Consider the following 21164-nt stretch of genomic DNA (forward strand, 5'->3'; position numbering starts at 1 on the left):
CATTGTTAAAATTTAATATTGTCATTCAAAGAATTATAGATTAACATCTCGTGAATGCAACCGCATTGCCAGATTTAAAAATAACTTTACTGGGAAATCACACTTTGCAATAAACGACGTGGTATGCTCAGAAAAATAGGCTAGGCGATACATGTTAGCGCCATCTTGGAACCATCTAAAATCAAATATACTATTTTAAATATTCCCTTACCTTTGATTATCTTCATCAGAAGGCACTTCCAGGAATCCCAGGTCCACAACAAATGTAGTTTTGTTTGAAAAATGTAATAATTTATGTCCCAATAGTTCCTTCTTGTTAGCGCGTTCCGAAGGCTACTCATAATGTACGAGGCGCGCTGGACTTGTCGTCACGAATGTGCAACAAAAATACATTTACGTTTGTTCAAACATGTCAAATGTTGTATAACATAAATCTTTAGGGCCTTTTTCAACCAGAGCTTCAATAATATTCAAGGCGGACGATTGCATTGTCTTACTAAACGTTTCGGAACAAAAGGGTTCCCATGGGTGCCCGCGTCATAGTAGTAATGGCCCTCCCCCTGTGACCAACTTCCCAAGCCTCTCTTTGGGTCAGTTTGTACCATAGAAGACTCAAACCACTTTGTAAAGACTGTTGACATCTAGTGGAAGCCTTAGGATGTGGTAAATGATTAATAAGTCCCTGTGCGTTTTAATGGCAAAGGCTTGAACGTGATTCCACACATCAGATTTCCACTTCCTGTTAGGATTTGTCTCAGGGTTTTGACTGCCATATGAGTTCCGTTATACTCACAGACACCATTCAAACAGTTTTGTAAACTTTAGAGTGTTTTCTATCCAAATATACTAATTATATGCATATTCTAGTTACTGGGCAGGAGTAGTAACCAGATTAAATCGGGTACGTTTTTTATCCGGCCGTGTAAATACTGCCCCCTATCCCCAACATTAATAATACATTTTTGGAGTGGTCGAAAAACAAGTTTTAATGACTCCAACCTAAGTGTATGTGAACTTCCGACTTCAACTATACTTTTCAAGTTACAGTATTTCATCCATTCAGTTTTTAATGACATCACAAAATGAAAAACAATATTACATTCATATTATTATTATGTTACAAATATTATTATGTTATTCACTTTTTGGATGTTAGAGTTTTGGGTGAGAACAGACATTCCTTTGGTTGATACTAAAGTTAAAGAGAGAGTCCTCTCCTGCTTAACCTGTTAGGGCTAGGGGGCAGCATTGACACGGCTGGATAAAAAACATACCCGATTTAATCTGGTTACCACTCCTACCCAGTAACTAGAATATGCATATACTTATTACATATGGATAGAAAACACCCTAAATTTTTTAAAACTGTTTGAATGGTGTCTGTGAGTATAACAGAACTCAAATGGCAGGTCAAAACCTGAGAGATTCCTTTACAGGAAGTGGCCTGTCTGACCATTTGTTGAACTTATTTTCCATCTCTATCATTTACTAAGGATCTCTGCTCTAACGTGACACTTCCCACGTCGTCCATAGGCTCTCAGAGCCCGGGAAAAAACAGAATGTCGTCATTCCAGCCCCAGGCTGAAACACATTATCGCCTTTCTCAAGTGGCCGATCAAGAGACACTAGCTTATGCGCGTGACCCCGACCGCCCCCGCCTTTGGGATTTTTTCCTCTGTTTGCCGAAAAGGAGATTCCCTGTCGGAATATTATCGCTTTTCTACGAGAAAAGTGTCGTAAAAATTGATTTTAAACAGCGGTTGACATGCTTCGAAGTACGGTAATGGAATACTTAGAATTTTATTGTCACGAATTGCGCCAAGCGCGTGACACTTCTTTACTATTTCGGATAGTGTCTGGAACGCACGAACAAAACGCCGCTATTCGGATATAACGATGGATTATTTTGGACCAAACCAACATTTGTTATTGAAGTAGCAGTCCTGGCTGTGTATTCTGACGAAGACAACAAAAGGTAATGAAACTTTAATAATAGTAAATATGATTATGGTGAGTGCTAAACTTGCCGGGTGTCTAAATAGCGAGCCCGTGATGCCTGGGCTATGTACTTAGAATATTGCAAAATGTGCTTTCACCAAAAAGCTATTTTAAAATCGGACATATCGAGTGCATAGAGGAGGTCTGTATCTATAATTCTTAAAATAATTGTTATGCTTTTTGTGAACGTTTATCGTGAGTAATTTAGTAAATTGTTAGTGAATTCCCCGGAAGTTTGCGGGGGGTATGCTAGTTCTGAACGTGACATGCTAATGTAAAAAGCTGTTTTTTGATATAAATATGAACTTGATTGAACAAAACATGCATGTATTGTATAACATAATGTCCTAGGGTTGTCATCTGATGAAGATCATTAAAGGTTAGTGCTGCATTTAGCTGTGGTTTGGGTTTATGTGACATTATATGCTAGCTTGAAAAATGGGTGTCTGATTATTTCTGGCTGGGTACTCTGCTGACATAATCTAATGTTTTGCTTTCGTTGTAAAGCCTTTTTGAAATCGGACAGTGTGGTTAGATTAACCTCTCTGGGCTAGGTGGGACGCTTGCGTCCCACCTACTCAACAGCCAGTTGAATCCTGTGGCGCGTTATTCAAATCCTTAGATATGCTATTACTTCAATTTTTCAAAAATATGACTATTTTACACCATTTTAAAGATAAGACTCTCGTTAATCTAACCACACTGTCCGATTTCACATTTCTCTTTCTGACAGACCATGTCTGTGGCTTTGAGGACAAGCACATCTGCGGATTCTCCCAGGACCGGGGCGACAATTTTGATTGGACAAGACAGAACCACCTGACCCAGAACCCCAAGCGTTCATCCAATACCGGCCCAGAGATGGACAGGAGTGGCACCAAAGAAGGTAGGCTACACTCTTAGATGTAAAGGAGCCTGGAATAACCTTTTGAGGTTATAAAAATTGCCATAAAGGGGGAACCTTCCCAGGTCACAAAGGTTTCTTGAGAAACTCCTCTTAACAGGTTTTTCGAGGAAATCCTGTGACATGATGCATATCTTTTCTCAAAATACGCGTATACTGGGCTGCCTGTGTAAATGTTCAAACAGGAAACTTTTTGTGATGGAAGGGGTAACATTTTTTACATTTTTAATAATATATTGTAGCAGCAGCATATCAGAAGATGTGAGGCATGGCCTAATGTCATTCCTGTTCATCATATAAAGTTTGTACACTACAAATACAACATTTCCTTGAATGTTATACATATTACACATGCTAATATAATATTAGCATTGCTGATTACATGGAGCTCCATGACAGTCATCCAAAATGCAATGACCTCTTTATATAGTGGTAGTTACTCCAACATTGGGATTTGCATAGGCTCTTGAGAAACTGACAAACGTCTTTAAGCCTCATTGAAGCTACAAAACTGTCAGTGTTCAACCTTAATGTAAAGCCTCGGAGGGTATTTTGTTGTGGGGAATCTTCAGAATGGATGAGTAATGACAAGCAACCTTTATTCTCATTTTCGAGTGTGGAGCTGCAACATTTCTGATCTAGGATCAGGTCCCCCCTTTTATTCGTTATTGCTTAAAAGGCAATACTGATCCTAGATCAGCACTCCTACTATTAGGCACTTTGGTAATATGGGCCCAGGTCTTTTGAGCAGTAGTGATCCAAAAAAGGACCTAAAATCTACTTAACATATTTTTGAAACTTTTGACACAGGGCCGATGACAATATACTAATGTATTTCATAGCACTTACAACTGTCATACCTATTTGTGGCATGCAGAATTCACAAGGATTTACAGATAAACCCACATATAAAAGGGACCAAATCCACTGTCTCTAACCCAACCCTCTGTCTCCCCTCTCCCACCCGTCTAGGTTGCTATATGTACATTGAGGCCTCTCGTCCCCGGGTACTGGGGGACACTGCCCGTCTCTTGTCCCCCCTCTACAACGTGACCGCTGCCAGGGGCCCCAAGGGCTCTGGTCGTCTCCCTTACTGCATCTCTTTCTTCTACCACATGAAGGGCAAGCAGATCGGTGAGTACATAAGCCACACCAGTTCAGAAGTAAAAGTAAGTAGCCTTGTCCAAGCTAGAATGTTTCTGTAGCGTGAGGCAGCTTGATGTACAAGTACATCCCCTGGACAGGACGCTTGTGTTGCAGGGCCTTAAAACCTTTTAGGGCTAGGCGTCCCGCTAGCAATAAATAATCATACAAATTATGGATATTAAACATTTAGGTACGTGTCTTATATCGGTTAAATTCTTGTTAATCTAATTGCACTTTCCGATTTACAGTAGCTATTACAGCGAAAGCATGCCATGCGATTGTTTGAGGACGGCGCCCCACATCAAAATATTTTTCCACCGGCACAGGTTTCATAAATTCACAAATAGCGATTAACCTCTTATGGCTAGGGGGCAGTATTTTCACGGCTGGATAAAAAACGTACCCGATTTAATCTGGTTACTAATCCTACCCAGTAACTAGAATATGCATATACTTATTATATATGGATAGAAAACACCCTAAAGTTTCTAAAACTGTTTGAATGGTGTCTGTGAGTATAACAGAACTCAAATGGCAGGTCAAAACCTGAGAGATTCCTTTACAGGAAGTGGCCTGTCTGACCATTTCTGGAACTTCTTTGCCATCTCTATCTTTTACAAAGGATCTCTGCTCTAACGTGACACTTCCTACGTCGTCCATAGGCGCTCGGAGCCCGGGAAAAAACAGAATGTCGTCATCCCAGCCCCAGGCTGAAACACATTATCGCCTTTCTCAAGTGGCCGATCAAGGGACTGTGGGCTTAGGCGCGTGACCTGGCCGCCCCCGTCTTTGTGATTTTTTCCTCTGTTTGCCGAAAAGGAGATTCCCGGGTCGGAATATTATCGCTTTTCTACGAGAAAAATGGCATAAAAATTGATTTTAAACAGAGGTTGACATGCTTCGAAGTACGGTAATGGAATATTTAGAAAAGCTATTTTAAAATCGGACATATCGAGTGCATAGAGGAGTTCTGTATCTATAATTCTTAAAATAATTGTTATGCTTTTTGTGAACGTTTATCGTGAGTAATTTAGTAAATTGTTAGCAAATTCCTCCGGAAGTTTGCGGGGGGTATGCTAGTTCTGAATGTCACATGCTAATGTAAAAAGCTGTTTTTTGATATAAATATGAACTTGATTGAACAAAACATGCATGTATTGTATAACATAATGTCCTAGGTGTGTCATCTGATGAAGATCATCAAAGGTTAGTGCTGCATTTAGCTGTCTTCTGGGTTTTTGTGACATTATATGCTAGCTTGAAAAATGGGTGTCTGATTATTTCTGGCTGGGTACTCTGCTGACATAATCTAATGTTTTGCTTTCGCTGTAAAGCCTTTTTGAAATCTGACAGTGTGGTTAGATAAAGGAGAGTCTTGTCTTTAAAATGCTGTGAAATAGTCATATGTTTGAAAAATTGAAGTTTTTGTATTTTTGAGGAATTTGTAATTCGCGCCACGCCTATCATTGGATATTGGAGCAGGTGTTCCGCTAGCGGAACGTCTAGATGTAAGAGGTTAAATATTCACTTACTTTTTGAAAATCTTCCTCTGATTTGTCATCCAAAGGGTCCCAGCTATAACATGTAGTGTCATTTTGTTAGATAAAATCCTTCTTTATATCCCAAAAAGTCAGTTTAGTTGGTGCCATCGATTTGAGTAATCCACTCGTTCAACGGGCAGAGAAAGGAATCTGAAAATCGCCCCCTAAACTTTATTTCAACAAGTCAAAATATGTTTCTATTTACTCCTCAGATACCCTAAAATGTAATCAAACTAATATTTCTTATGGAAAGAAGTATGTTCAATAGGAAACTGATTTTAGCAGGTGCGTTCTGTCTTCATGGCGTGCGCAGACACGAATTTCCAAGACTGTGTCCCTGTACTAAAACTGATATTTCTTCTTCATTTTTGAAATTACAAGCCTGAAACCTTGAACATAGACTGCTGACACCCTGTGGATGCCATAGGAATTGCATCCAGGGAGCTAGTTTCCAGCATGCCCTTATACTTTCCATTGTAAAAGCATGGTCTCTAACATAGGCTAATGTGATTAGCATGAGGTTGTAAGTAACAAGAACATTTCCCAGGACATAGACATATCTGATATGGGCAGAAAGGTTAAATTCTTGTTAATCTAATGGAACTGTCCAATTTACAGTAGCTATTACAGTAAAATAACACCATGTTATTGTTTGAGGAGAGTGCACAATTATGAACTTAAAATGAATTAATAAACCAATGAAGCACATTTGGGCAGTCTTGATACACCCTTTTGAACAGATATGCAATGGTTCATTGGATCGGTCTAAAACGTTGCACATACACTGCTGCCATCTAGTGGCCAAAATCTAAACTGCACCTGGGCTAGAATAATACATTATGACCTTTCTCTTGCATTTCAAACAAAATGGTACAAAATTGTTTTTAAAAGCATGTTTTTTCTTTGTATTATCTTTTACCAGATCTAATGTGTTATATTCTCCTACATTAATTTCACATTTCTACAAACTTCAAAGTGTTTCCTTTCAAATGGTGTCAAGAACACGCATATCCTTGCTACAGGTCCTGACCTACCAGCAGTTAGATTTGGATACATGTATGTAATTTTGGGCGAAAATTTAAAAAAAGGGTCCAATACTTAAGTATTGTGCAGGGTCTCGTGCCCGTGAGGACCCGGCCCAATTTAACCCCTGAGTGTACATAGACGTGCACACACACACACATACATGCATGGATGCACACACACGCACACGCACGCAGACAGCCAGACATACACCATACACATACGCACGCAGCACAAACACACACATACACACAGACAAATAGAAAGGTAGTGGTGGTAAGAGAAGGGGGCAGAGAGGGTGTCGCTGGGTGATTTACGAGGGCATGATGCAATCAGTCACTACGGAGGTGGTTCATCATAGCGCGTGCTATCGGAGGGGTTTATCGAGTGCATAGATCTTGTGGCACACTTCGTCCATGTCAACAACCCGGCCCTGCTGATTTATGGATGTGGAGGATGAGTGTGTTAAAACAAAGCTGTTTGTGCGTGTGTGTGTGTGTGTGTGTGTGTGTGTGTGTGTGTGTGTGTGTGTGTGTGTGTGTGTGTGTGTGTGTGTGTGTGTGTGTGTGTGTGTGTGTGTGTTCCCCTTGGAACTATTGTCCCCCCCCGTCACTCTACAGGTACTCTAAGTGGTGTACTCTGTGGAAAATAAAGTGATTTCTAATCTATTATATTATAGAGGAGGGGTTGTATCTGTTGTATAGAGAGGTGTAGGAGGAAGACCGATGCCTAGATCCCAAATCGATCACAACCTCTTAACCTCTTAATTCTGTTAAGGGATGCACACCTCTCTTCCAGTTCCTCAGTCCTGCAAATCTTGAATTGGCATTGAATTTCTCTCTCTATCTCTCTGTCTCTTTATCCCTCCCTCCATTCTCAAATTGTTTAATTAGTCGTTGCCCACTGACTGCCCCTGAACCCTCACCCAGACCACTCAGCATATTTTCTCCCTTTCCTTATTCTCTCATTCTCCCTCCCTGCTGTCTCTCTCCCTTCCACACTATCTCTATGTCTCTTCTGAATGGCTGCCCAGTGGCAGACCAGACACCAGACACACTCCTGAAATATCCTCCCTCCATTCCGAGACATTATTGACTCACTTCTCTTCTTTATTAGAGTAATGCTTTTTTAATAAGGGCTTACTCTTTAAGTCAGACTGCCATGACCCTAGAAGACAAGGAAGATCAGGTGGTCAAAATGGAAGTGGAGAGACAGTAGTCCATTAATCCCGGCCCTTATTTTAGAGGGAATTCCCCTACACTCTTAGAATTATTATTCACCTTTATTTAAACTGGGAGTCACATTGAGATAAAACTATTTTACCAGAGAGCCCTGTATATGTTTACAAATAAAACCGAATACATAAATAAAACACAACAGCCCTACATAAACATTACAAATAAAACACATAATACACAACATTAAACATATTTAAGAAAAGCAATCACATTCTGTAGCCTCCCTGTGGCTCAGTTGGTAGAGCATGGTGTTTGTTTGCAATGGTGTTTGATTCCCACGGGGGTTCGATTCCCACGGGGGGCCAGTATAATAAAATAAAAAAGATTTGAAATGAATGCATTCACTACTGTAAGTCACTCTGGATAAGAGTGTTTGCTAAATGACTAAAATGTAAAAATGTAACATGAAAGGCAACCGAATATCTAATTGCAAGGTATTATGTGTATTGTTCCATGCATAAGAGTCCTAAAACTGTTCCCAGTGATAAAAAGTATTGCTGAATGGAATACTGGGTCCAAAACAGAGGTTGCCACGTGCACATAAATAATATCAGTATAGCTAATTTCACGGAGAACAATCTTCCTTCTATTTTCAGAACTGGGCCAGGATTTATTTCTATATAAAAAAAACAATCATAGATCTTAGCTTTGTCAAGTTTTCAATGTGTGTTTTAAAAGACAACTTGTCATCAATCCAGATACCCAAGTACTTATAGTGAGAAACTTGCTCAATTTGGGCTCCAATTGGAGTGCAAATACGCAAGTCCTCAGGGTCAACATTACAAGACCCAGAGAACAGCATAAACTTTGTTTTATTTGCATTTAACATCATTTAAGATCAGTAAGTGACTTTGGGATTGAGTCAAAACCATGCTGAAGGTCTTGAATGGCCTGCAGCACTGAAGAGCCACATGAATGAATAACTGTGTCAGCTGCGTAGAGATGAATGTTATAGGTGCTAACAGTATTTCCAATATAATTTATATACAACGTGAACAGAAATGGCCCCAAAAACGAACCCTGGGGTACCCCTTTAAGCGCTTTAAGAAATGTGGATTTAACCTTGTCTATCATAATAGCCTGGGTTCTGTCACTAAGATAATTGTGAAACCACAAACAGGCTTCAGTGCCAAGGCCTAACACAGACAACATAATCAATAAGATAGAATGATCAACAGTATCAAAAGCTTTTGACAAATCTATAAATAGGGCAGCACAATTCAGTTTAGCATCCAAACCATTAGGGGTGACTTGAGTAATCCTGGAGATTCTCAAGGTACCCTGGAGTTCCTCAAGGAACCATTGCAGTCAATGGGTTCATATTTGCATGATTGGTTAGTTAAGTGGTTCTTGGAGGAACCTTTAGTGTTTCACTGTAGCAAAGGAAGGATTTTTTTGCAGGCGTGTGCATAGCACTTGGATTTACAATTGGATTTGCTGCGCTGCCAGACTCAGGAGAAGATGAAAATATGTTTTTTGCCGATGGCTTTACGGGATAGCTAGCAACTTGTAAACAATGACCCCTTCCTATATTTGTATTTGTATTTATTATGGATCCCCATTAGCTGCGGCCAAGGCAGCAGCTACTCTTCCTGGGGTTCAGCAAAATTAAGGCAGTTATACAATTTTAAAACATTACAACAATGGTTGGGTGTACAATAGATCCAGGTCCAATAGATCCAGTGTTACACGTCATCAGAGCATGACATATGTTTGTTGCTGTTGAACGCTGTTGAACGCCGAAACTGAAACCTGTCGAACGCTGAAACCTGAAATAAAGACCTTGGTTTAAAAGCTGACAGTGTTTTTATATACTTTAATTGTATTTTGAATCCTGTGGCTCTGTTGAGCTAAATTGCTGTGAGTGCTGCTATCTGTCCGAGGATCCTGACAGATTCCGTATAGGGGGAGAGACGCAAAAGCCAAGCTAGCCTAGCTGGCTCAGCAGTCTTAAATGGAGGCCGCTATTGAACATTTCCAGCATTGCAGGAGCTGCGTTTACTTTGCTGTTCCGGGACAATGTGGACAGCGCTGACTTTCAATGTAGCAACTGCTTGCTTCCGGAGGACTACAGGAGCAAAGTAGCTACTCTTAGCAAGCAAGTAGCAAACCTACATAAGCTACTGGGGAACCCACGCCCACCTACTTTTTCTTCCACCCCAGTATCCGGACACTGCTCTGGTCTGGTGGAAGTTTCACCGCCGTGTCGGCTCTCCACAGCCTATGTATGTGCTGCTTCACTATTCCATAAGGTGTTTTATTATCTGTTTTTTAAATCTGATTCTACTGCTTGCATCAGTTACCTTATGTGAGATAGAGTTCCATGTAGCCATGGCTATATGTAGTACTGTGCGCCTCCCATAGTCTGTTCTGGACTTGGGGCCTGTGAAGAAACCTCTGGTGGCATGTCTTGTGGGGTCTGAACTGTGTGCCAGTAGTTCAAACACGCAGCTCGGTGCATTTAACATGTCAATACCTCTCATAAATACAAGTAGTGATGAAGTCAATCTCTCCTATACTTTGAGCCAGGAGAGATTGACATGCATATTATTAATGTTAGCTCTCTGTGTACATCCAGCCAGCCCTGTTCTGAGCCAATTGCAATTTTCCTAAGTCCCTCTTTGTGACACATGACCACACGACTGAACAGTACTCCAGGTGTGGCAAAATTAGGGCCTGTAGGACCTGCCTTGTTGATAGTGCTGTTAAGAAGGTAGAGCAACGCTTTATTATGGACAGACATTTTAGCTACTGTTGTATGTTTTAACCATGACAGTTTACAATCCATAGTTAATCCAAGCAGTTTAGTCACCTCAACTTTCTCAATTTCCACATTATTAATTGCAAAAATTAGTTAACGTTTAGTGAATGATTTGTCCCAAATATAATGCTTTTAGTTTTGGAAATATTTAGGACTAATGTAGTCCTTGCCACCCATTCTGAAATTAACTGCAGCTCTTTGCTAAGTGTTGCAGTCATTTCAGTCGCTGTAGTAGCTGACGTGTATAGTGTTTAGTCATCTGCATACATAGACACACTGCCTCTACTCAAAGTAAGTGGTATGTCGTTCGTAAAGATTGAAAAATGTAAGGTGCCTAGACAGCTGCCCTGGGGAATTCTACTTGGATTATGTTGGAGAGGCTTCCATTAAAGAACACCCTCTGTGTTCTGTTAGACAGGTAACTCTTTATCCACAATATAGCAGGGGGTGTAAAGCCATAACACATATGTTTTTCCTGCAGCAGACTAGGATCAATGATGTCAAAAGCTGCACTGAAGTCTAACAAAACAGCCCCCACAATCTTTTTATCATCAATTTCTCTCAGCTAATCATCATTCATTTGTGTAAATGCTATGCTTGTTGAATGTCCTTCCCTATAAGCGTGCTGAAAGTTTACTGTAAATTATCATTGTATCTGGTCAAACACAATTTTTCCCAAAAGTTTACTAAGGGTTGGTACCAGGCTGATTAGTCAGCTATTTGAGCCAGTAAAGGGAGCTTTTGGCTGCACAACTGATAGGCAAGCATACTGCTGTTACGCCCTGGCCATAGAGAGGGGTTTTTGTTCTTTATTTTGGTTAGGCCAGGGTGTTACATTGGGTGGGCATTCTATGTTCCTTTTTCTATGTTTTTGTATTTCTTTGTTTTGGGCCGTGTGTGGCTCCCAATCAGGCACAGCTGAAGTTTGTTGTTGCTGATTGGGAGTCACACATAAGGAGCATGTTTTTCCTTTGGGTTTTGTGGGTAATTGTTTCTGTTAAGTGTGTTTCCTGACAGGACTGTTTCTGGTCGTTTTTGTCTCGTTTTTGTAAAGTGTTCTCTTTTTTAATTAAAATTCTAATGATGAACACATCCTCTGCTGCACCTTGGTCTAATTCTGACGACGGCCGTTACAACTGCAAATTGTGAAATCAGACTTATTTGACGTAACTTTTGCCTAATCCCTCTCAACCATTTTAATTCCTCACCAATCCAAGGGGATTTAACCTGTTAGGGCTAGGGGGCAGTATTTACACGGCCGGATAAAAAACGTACCCAATTTAATCTGGTTATTACTACTGCCCAGAAAGTAGAATATGCATATAATTATTGGCTTTGGATAGAAAACACCCTAAAGTTTCTAAAACTGTTTGAATAGTGGTCTTTTTATTGAAAACTTAGGATCTTTGCTGTAACGTGACACTTCCTACAGCTCCCATAGGCTCTCAGAACCCGGGAAAAAGCTGAATGATGTCGAGGCAGCCCCTGGCTGAAAAACATTAGCGCGTTTGGATAGTGGTCGGTCAGCGTACTGTGAGACTGAGGCGCGTGCACGAGGCGACCCCATGTTTTTATTTTCTCTCTCTTTGTACTAAAACACAGATTCCCGGTCGGAATATTATCGCTTTTTTACGAGAAAATGGCATAAAAATGTATTTTAACCTCTTACATCTAGACGTTCCGCTAGCGGAACACCTGCTCCAATATCCAATGATAGGCGTGGCGCGAATGACAAATTCCTCAAAAATACAAAAACTTCCATTTTTCAAACATATGACTATTTCACAGCATTTTAAAGACAAGACTCTCCTTTATCTAACCACACTGTCCGATTTCAAAAAGGCTTTACAGGGAAAGCAAAACATTAGATTATGTCAGCAGAGTACCAAGCCAGAAATAATCAGACACCCATTTTTCAAGCTAGCATATAATGTCACAAAAACCCAGAAGACAGCTAAATGCAGCACTAACCTTTGATGATCTTCATCAGATGACACACCTAGGACATTATGTTATACAATACATGCATGTTTTGTTCAATCAAGTTCATATTTATATCAAAAAACAGTTTTTACATTAGCATGTGACGTTCAGAACTAGCATACCCCCCGCAAACTTCCGGAGGAATTTGCTAACAATTTACTAAATTACTCACGATAAACGTTCACAAAAAGCATAACAATTATTTTAAGAATTATAGATACAGAACTCCTCTATGCACTCGATATGTCCGATTTTAAAATAGCTTTTTGGTGAAAGCACATTTTGCAATATTCTAAGTACATAGCCCAGGCATCACGGGCTAGCTATTTAGACACCCGGCAAGTTTAGCCCTCACCAAAGTCAGATTTACTATAATAAAAATTGTATTACCTTTGCTGTTCTTCGTCAGAATGCACTCCCAGGACTTTTACTTCAATAACAAATGTTGGTTTGGTTCAAAATAATCCATAGTTATGTTCAAATAATAATTTTGCACGCCCAATTCTTCCGTTTTTTATTTGTTAAAAAAGTTTGAAATATCCAATAAATTTCATTCCAGTTCATGATTGTGTCCCACTTGTTGTTGATTCTTCACAAAAAATTACAGTTTTATATCTTTATGTTTGAAGCCTGAAATGTGGCAAAAGGTCGAAAAGTTCAAGGGGGCCGAATACTTTCGCAAGGCACTGTATGAGTACACACACAATTTGTTTCTCTCAAAATAGTACCAGATAAGGGTTCATTGACTTGTAGGTGCTATATATATAACCCTTTTTTGAAGGTTCAATAAAGAACCATACTCATATGGTTCTAAATGGAACTTGGATGGTGCTTTAAAGAACCCTTTCCTAAAGTTCTATATAGCACCAAAAAAAGGGTTCTGTTATGGTTACAGCCCTTTTTGAGGCTACATAGAACCCTTTTTATGGTTCTTTACAGAACCTTTCTCAATCTGAAAGAACTATATAGGGTTTTTGTATTCTGGTCAGTGATATTACTGTTAAAATTCCATAAGTTTTATTATTGTGTTCATTGACAAGTTGAATCAAGTGAGCTACCTCTGAAACAGCTGGGGATCCCTAAGGAGAGAATTGAGAACCCCCTGTCAAGCCAGTTATATTATTTGACTGTAGCCTCCTGTTTTTCATTTATTGTGATAATAATGACATTTGTTTAAGATGATAATTATTAGGTGTTGGCAGTGGTGGAAAAAGTACCCAATTGTCATACTTGAGTAAAAGTTAAGATAGCTTAATAGAAAATGACTCAAGTGAAAGTCACCCAGTAGAATAGTACTTGAGTGAAAGTCTAAAAGTATTTGGTTTTAAATATACTTAAGTATCAAAAGTAATGGCATGGCATTTTTTTGCCTTTACCTCCCTTATCTCACATCATTTGCTCACAATGTATATAGTCTTATTTTATAATTTTTTCTTCTTCTACTGCATCATTGATTGTATGTTGTTTTACTCCATGTGTAACTCTGTGTTTTTGTATGTTGTCGAACTGCTTTGCTTTATCTTGGCCAGGTCGCAATTGTAAATGAGAACTTGTTCTCAACTTGCCTACCTGGTTAAATAAAGGTGAAATAAAATAAATAAAAAATAAATAAATAAATAAAATGTAATTGCAAAAAATATACTTAAGTATCAAAAGTCAAAGTATAACTCATTTCAGTTGGCACCATTTTCTTGTTTTGTTTTATTTACTGATCTACTGGGTACACTCCAACAGTCAGACATCTTTACAAATTAAAACCTCTTCAGCGTCTCATCCCGTCAGCGGGATCAAAATCCAGCGAAAAATCATATCGCCAATTAGCATAAAAAAAAAAAATAATAAAAAAAAAAAATAAATAATAATTTTTTTGTTTGTTTTATAGATACACCTCTCCTGAATTGACCCACGTCGTCCGATTTCAAAAAGGTTTTACAGGAAAAGCAAATCATTAGATTATGTTAGATGAGTCCATCGTAAAAAGCAGCAACATAGCCATTTTCCGACCAACCACTTGCATCCCAAAAAACAGCTAAATGCAGCACTAACCTTTAACAAACTTCATCAGATGACACACCTAGGACATCATGTTACACAATGCATGCATTCTTTTGTTCAATAAAGGTCATATTTATATATAAAAACAGCATTTTACATCGGCGTCTGACGTTGACTAACTATTTTCCCCTCAAATGCGTCCCGGGAAACAGTGCTACAATTCCCTAAATTACTATTCGAAAACGATTTTTTAAATTTATATTGTCAATCTAACATTTATAGATGAATATCTCTTGAGAACACCTGTCATACCAGATTTTAAATTAACTTTACTGGGTAATCACACTTTGCGATAAAATGAGATGCGATACTCAGAAAATGAGCTAATATACCGAGCTCGGCGCCATCTTGGAACAATCGCATGTCACATCTCATCTTGTATAATATTGTCAATAATCGCCTACCTTTAGTTGTCTTCATCAGTAAGCACTTCCAGGAATCCCAGGTCCACAACAGATGTATTTTCGGTCGAAAAAGTCCATCCTTCATTTCCATTAGCCTGCTGTTGGTAGCGCGTTCTAGGGCTCTCTCCAAATTCTCCGACGTGCGCAGGGCTGCAGTTTCGGATAAAATGAGATTTTCCCGCCTTTAGGTTCGTTCAAACATGTCAAACGTTGTAAAACATTAATCTTCAGGGCCTGTAACACCAAGAGAGCCAATCAGATTCGACGGGGACGGTTGTAGAGTGTTTTAAAACGTTTCCAAAGGTGGGGGTAGACAGGGCCGCCGGCGTCATAATGGTGATGGCCCATCCCCTGTGACCAATTTCCAATGCGTCTCATTCACTGAGTTTCGACTGTATAAGGCTCAAACCACTGTGAAAAGACTGGCGACATCTAGTGGAAGCAATAGGAAGTGCTCACTGAACCATTGTTAACGGTGTGATTAATAGGGAAAGATGAGAAGTCGAGTCCACAATTCAGAATTCCACTTCCTGGTTCAATCGGTCTCGGGGTTTTGACTGCCATATGAGTTCTGTTATACTCACAGACACCATTCATACAGTTTTAGAAACTTTAGGGTGTTGTCTATCCATATATAATAAGTATATGCATGTCCTAGCTTCTCAGTTTGATTAGTAGGCCGTTGAAAATGGGAATGAATTTTTTTCAAAATGCGCTGTGGCGCCCCCTATCCTAGGGTATCCTCAAGAAAGCAATTATGTTTAGTGAGTCCGCCAGATCAGAGGCAGTAGGGATGACAAGGGATGTTCTCTTGATAAGTGTGTGAATTTGACAATGTTCCTGTCCTGCTAAGCATTCAAAATGTAACTAGTACTTTAGGGTGTCAGGGAAATTGTATGGAGTAAAAAATACATTATTTTCTTTAGGAATGTAGTGAAGTAAAAACTAAACACAAAAGTACAGATACCTCAAAAATGACTTAAGTAGTACTTTCAATTATTTTTACTTAAGCACTTTACACCACTGGGTGTTGGCTTAGGTAACTAGCTAGCTACATATCTTAAACCTAGCCTACACTCTTAAAAATGCTTGGTTGTTTGGATCATCCAACTGCTGGGTTGCAGGCATTAGGTCATCTAGTTGGGTTTTCTCTAAAAAGAGCCAGGTTGGGTTGTTGATGCTGGGTTATTGATGCTGGGTTATTATGGTGCTTTCAAGACAACTGGGAGCTCAGAAAAAAATAGAAGCATTTCTATCCCCCAACAATATAATGGGTGATATTTTAGTCACTCAAAAGGCTATTTTACATGGGAATCAGAATGACTGTTTGGGACCTTTAATAATATATTGTAGCAGCAGCGTATCAGAAGATTGGAGGTGTGGCTTATTATTTGTATATATAATAATTTTTGGCCACCTGTGAGTGTAAACCGCATTCCTGTTCATCTGTTCTGTTTTTTTTTTGTTTAAAGAGGCTCACAGATGTGTGTGAGGTGTCACGTCCTGACCAGTATAAGGGGTTATTTGTTATTGTAGTTTGGTCAGGACGTGGCAGGGGGTGTTTGTTTAGAGTGTTTCGGGGTTTGTTGGGCTATGTTCATATTTAAGAGGGGTGTGTTTGTTTAGAGTGTTTCGGGGTTTGTTGGGCTATGTTCTGTTTTAAGAGGGGTGTTTGTTTAGAGTGTTTCGGGGTTTGTTGGGTTATGTTCATGTTAGTCTAGTATGTCTATTTCTATGTGGTGTTTGTTGGGTTGACCTTCAATTGGAAGCTGCTGCTCCTAGTTGCTTCTAATTGAAGGTCCTATTTAAGAGGGGTGTTTTTCTATGGGATTTTGTGAGTAGTTGTTTCTTGTTTAGCTGTGTGCCTGACAAGACTGTTATCGTCTTTGTTTTTGTATACGTGTGTTATGTTTCGGTTTTTCTTCTTTCTGCCTATTAAAAAGAAGATGAGTATACACATTCCCGCTGCGTTTTGGTCTAATCCTTACGACACCCGTGACAGTGAGGTCCTCAAGGACATATGTTAAATCCCAATGTTGTAATAGTTATCACTGTATTATTATATATTGAGGTCATTGCATTCAGAAGACTGTCATGGCTCTATATGTAATCAGCAATGTTAACATCATGAAAGAGTTTGTAGTGTACACATTTTATATGATGAACAGGAATGACATTACCTCTACCGGTGGCCAAAAATATTGATATGTAAGCCATGCCTCCAATAAGCCGCACCTCCAAAATTCTTATTGGCTGCTGCTACAATATATTATTCAAGGTCCTGAAAGGTCATTCTGCTTCCCATGGAAAATAGCCTTTTGTTTGACTAAAATATCACGCATACTATTTTTGGGGATAGAAATGCTCAACATTTCATAAACAATACTTTTTCTTTTATGGCTAACTACCAAGAACTTTGAAAAGACAGGCTGTGGGCATGGAACTTATATTCATGAACTCACCTTAACTGACAGCACTTTGAAATGTCTATGTCAAGAAAAACTTGGATGCAGTGAGCAGTGTTGCAGTAAAATAATGTCAAGAAAATGTGGTGATACACAAAGCAAGTCAAACAACATTAAAATTGCATCAGAATATTCAAAAATCTGCAAAAAGAAAATATGCTCTTTTTCCCACTAGTGGCGTGTTTCCACCAAACTGACTTGTTGTAAAAAAAAAAATCAGTGCGTGATGATGTAGTGTATACCAAATGTGCTTATCTCTTATGATTTTAAATAAAAATCTAAAGTTCAATGTGTTTCCATCGCATTTTCAACTCTACTGATAGTTGTATCAGAAAAACTGCTGCGTTAAATAGCAAATGTGCCTACTCTGGTCTTGGCATGTACTCTCTAGCCAACAGCTCGCAGATACAGTGCAGGAAGGCTGGTCTACATGATGAGATTATTATAGATAAAAGCGATAATTTTTTGTATTTGTCAAACAGCAGTCAAGCATCAATCATCATGTCACCAGAAAAAGACCCTCCATTTTTTTTGTAAAGGAGCATCAAGATCACCGTCCACTTTCACCGCCCATAACTTATTTCATCTGTAGCCTAATAAACTGCATGGTTTCCCGAGTCATAGTGGGAAGACCACACACCATATCATTGCGTGACTCCAAGTTTACTTCGATATGATACGTCCTGTTTCCATCACAGCTGTCGTGATTGTTTTTTTAAACCGTATAACTTTACTCAAATAAAAACTGGATGGAAACGGTTAATGATGTAATTTTTTATTATACATCTCCCGTTTGGCATGTCTCTTGTGATGTGTTTCACAGCAGCACTAACTGCGTTAGAGTTTTGAACAACCCTTCCCATCCTTTTGTTCCATGCTGGCTGAAGACCTACCTAGGAAATAACTAGTGATGTTATGTTTGATACCGGAGCTCTGAGGCATGCGTTTACTTCGAAGCAGTGTGCCAATGCTTGTATCACTTTATCAGAAGCACGTGATCAATGACGTCCAAAGCTTTGTTTTGTTGATCAACCACTTGATTGGTTTAGGTAGAAGACAAAAAAGCAACACTGGACACGCGCTACGACATCGTCTATAATAATTTGGCTGTTCTAAATGCATTTGACCAGCAGCTGCCACTAGTGTACACTGTACTTGATGCTTCAGGAAGATTAGTTTCCCCATCACCATCAGTAAGTAGCCAACGCTAGTGATGGGGAAACAAACCTTCCTGAAGCATTGAGGCTTTCCAGGCAATTGTTCCAGACAATAGGTTCAGTACTCAATGCTTTGATAAACACAGTGTACACTAGTGGCACCTGCTGGTCAAAAGAATTTAGAACAGCCAAATGATGACGTTACACCTGCCGTAGCAGGGGGTAGCCTTTTTGTCTTGTAACGAATCCCATGCCAAAACACTCATCTGGTTTTTCGATGAAACAAAGCCTCGGATGTCATTGATCAACTGCTTCTGATGACGCTATTGCACACTGCTTCAAAATAAACTGCTTAGCAATTTCAATGGATGACTCGGAGCTCCGTTATCAAACATAATATCACTGTCTAACACCAGACATAGATGAAGAGGAGACATACAATGCATTCGGAAAGTATTCAGACCCCTTCCCTTTTGCCACATTTTGTTACGTTACAGCCTTATTCTAAAATGGATGAAATATTTTTTTCAATTACACATAATATCATATTTTTTATACAAAATTCAAAACAGAAATACCTTATTTACATAAGTATTCAGACCCTTTGCAATGAGACTCAAAATTGAGCTTATTCGCATCCTGTTTCCGTTGATTATCCTTGAGATGTTTCTACAACTTGATTGGAGTCCACCTGTGGTAAATTCAATTAAATGGACATAATTTTGAAAGGCACACTCCTTTCTATATAAGGTCCCACAGTTGACAGTGCATATCAGAGCAAAAAAAAAAGCCATGAGGTCGAAGGAATTGTCCGTAGAGTTCTGAGACAGGATTGTGTTGAGGCACAGATCTGGCGAAGGGTACCAAAAAATGTCTGCGGCATTGAAGGTCCCCAGGAACACAGTGGCCTCCATCATTCTTAAATAGAATAACTTTGGAACCACCAAGGCTCTTCCTAGAGCTGGCCGCCTGGCCAAACTGAGCAATTGGGGGAGAAAGGCCTTGGTCAGGGAGGTGGCCAAGAACCCGATGGTCACTCTGACAGAGCTGCAGAGTTCTTCTGTGAAAATTGGACAACCTTCCAGAAGGACAACCATCTCTGCAGGACTCCACCAATCAGGCCTTTATGGTAAAGTGGCCAGACGAAAGCCTCTCCTCAGTAAAAGGCACATGACAGCCCGCTTGGAGTTTGCCAAAGGCACCTAAAGGACTCAGACAATGAGAAACTAGTTTCTCTGGTCTGATGAAACCAATATTGAACTCTTTGACCTGAATGCCAAGTGTCACGTCTGGAGGAAACCGGGCACCATCCCTACAGTGAAGCATGGTGGTGGCAGCATCATGCTGTTGTTTTTCCTCTAACTTATTTTGTGTCTCTGTTGTATTGTTTTTATTGATATCTAACTGTACTATTAGTTCATGTATTTCCCTTGTTAGTCTTGTCTCTTTAGCCAGAAACGGCTTTTTTATTATTGATGAATATTGAATTGAATGACCTCAATGTACATTTAAAAGTATCCCAAACAATAAGGGATGAACCTGAACCTATATTATACTGGAACAATTCTGTTATAAATTATTTTGTCTTAGTTAAAAATAAGTTGTCCTCCAGTAAACTTTGATTAACCTCTATGGGCTAGGTGGGACGCTTTTCTATCCAAAGCCAATAATTATATGCATATTCTAGTTACTGGGCAGGAGTAGTAACCAGATTAAATCGGGTACGTTTTTTATCCGGCTGTGTCAATACTGCCCCCTAGCCCTAACAGGTTAAATTTCCAATATCCCCGTCCACGTGGAAATTCTGTGAAGGCCAATTAGATGATGATCCGATCGCATTCTGTCTCCTATTAATACAACTTTTTTAACCTCTTGACGGTCGCCTAGGATAGGGGGCGCTACAGCGATTTTTGAAAAGAATTTGTGCCCATTTTAAACGGCCTCCTACTCAAACTCAGAAGCTAGGATATGCGTATAATTAATACTTGTGGATAGAAAACACCCTAAAGTTTCTAAAACTGTTTGAATGGTGTCTGTGAGTATAACAGAACTCATATGGCAGTCAAAACCCCGAGACCGATCGCAACAGGATGTGGAATTCTGAATTGCGGACTCAACTTCATCACTTTGCCTATAAATCACACCGTGAGCAATGGTTCATTGAGCACTTCCTATCGCTTCCACTAGATGTCCCCAGTCTTTACAAAGTGGTTTGAGTCTCCTACTGTGAAAACTGACAGAATGAGAGGCTGTGGAAAGTGGGCCATCACCATTATGACGCCGGCGCCCCTGGCTACCCTCCCCGTTCGAAACGTTTAGAAAGACAATGCAATCGTCCCCCTTGAATCTTATTGGAGCTCTGGTTGAAAAAGGCCCTAAAGATTTATGTTATACAACGTTTGACATGTTTGAACGAACCTAAATAAAATAAAAAATGCATTTTATTGAAAGAGGAGTCCCGTGGCCGACGGAACTTCTGGAGCAGCCTT

The 21164-nt window shown here is 39.6% G+C and overlaps 1 protein-coding gene across 1 annotated transcript in view; it reads left to right on the top strand.

Annotated features, from left to right (window-relative positions):
- LOC106610595 (MAM domain-containing glycosylphosphatidylinositol anchor protein 1) overlaps positions 1-21164 on the top strand; it is a 357350-nt gene that overhangs the window by 288313 nt on the left and 47873 nt on the right. The window contains exons 13-14 of the mRNA XM_082956545.1: positions 2732-2884; positions 3875-4036. Of these exons, the coding sequence (XP_082812671.1) occupies positions 2732-2884; positions 3875-4036 (315 nt within the window). The remainder of the gene's footprint in view (positions 1-2731; positions 2885-3874; positions 4037-21164) is intronic.

Source organism: Salmo salar, chromosome 09, assembly GCF_965601325.2.
Source record: "Salmo salar chromosome 09, fSalSal1, whole genome shotgun sequence".
NCBI classification, from domain to species: domain Eukaryota; kingdom Metazoa; phylum Chordata; class Actinopteri; order Salmoniformes; family Salmonidae; genus Salmo; species Salmo salar.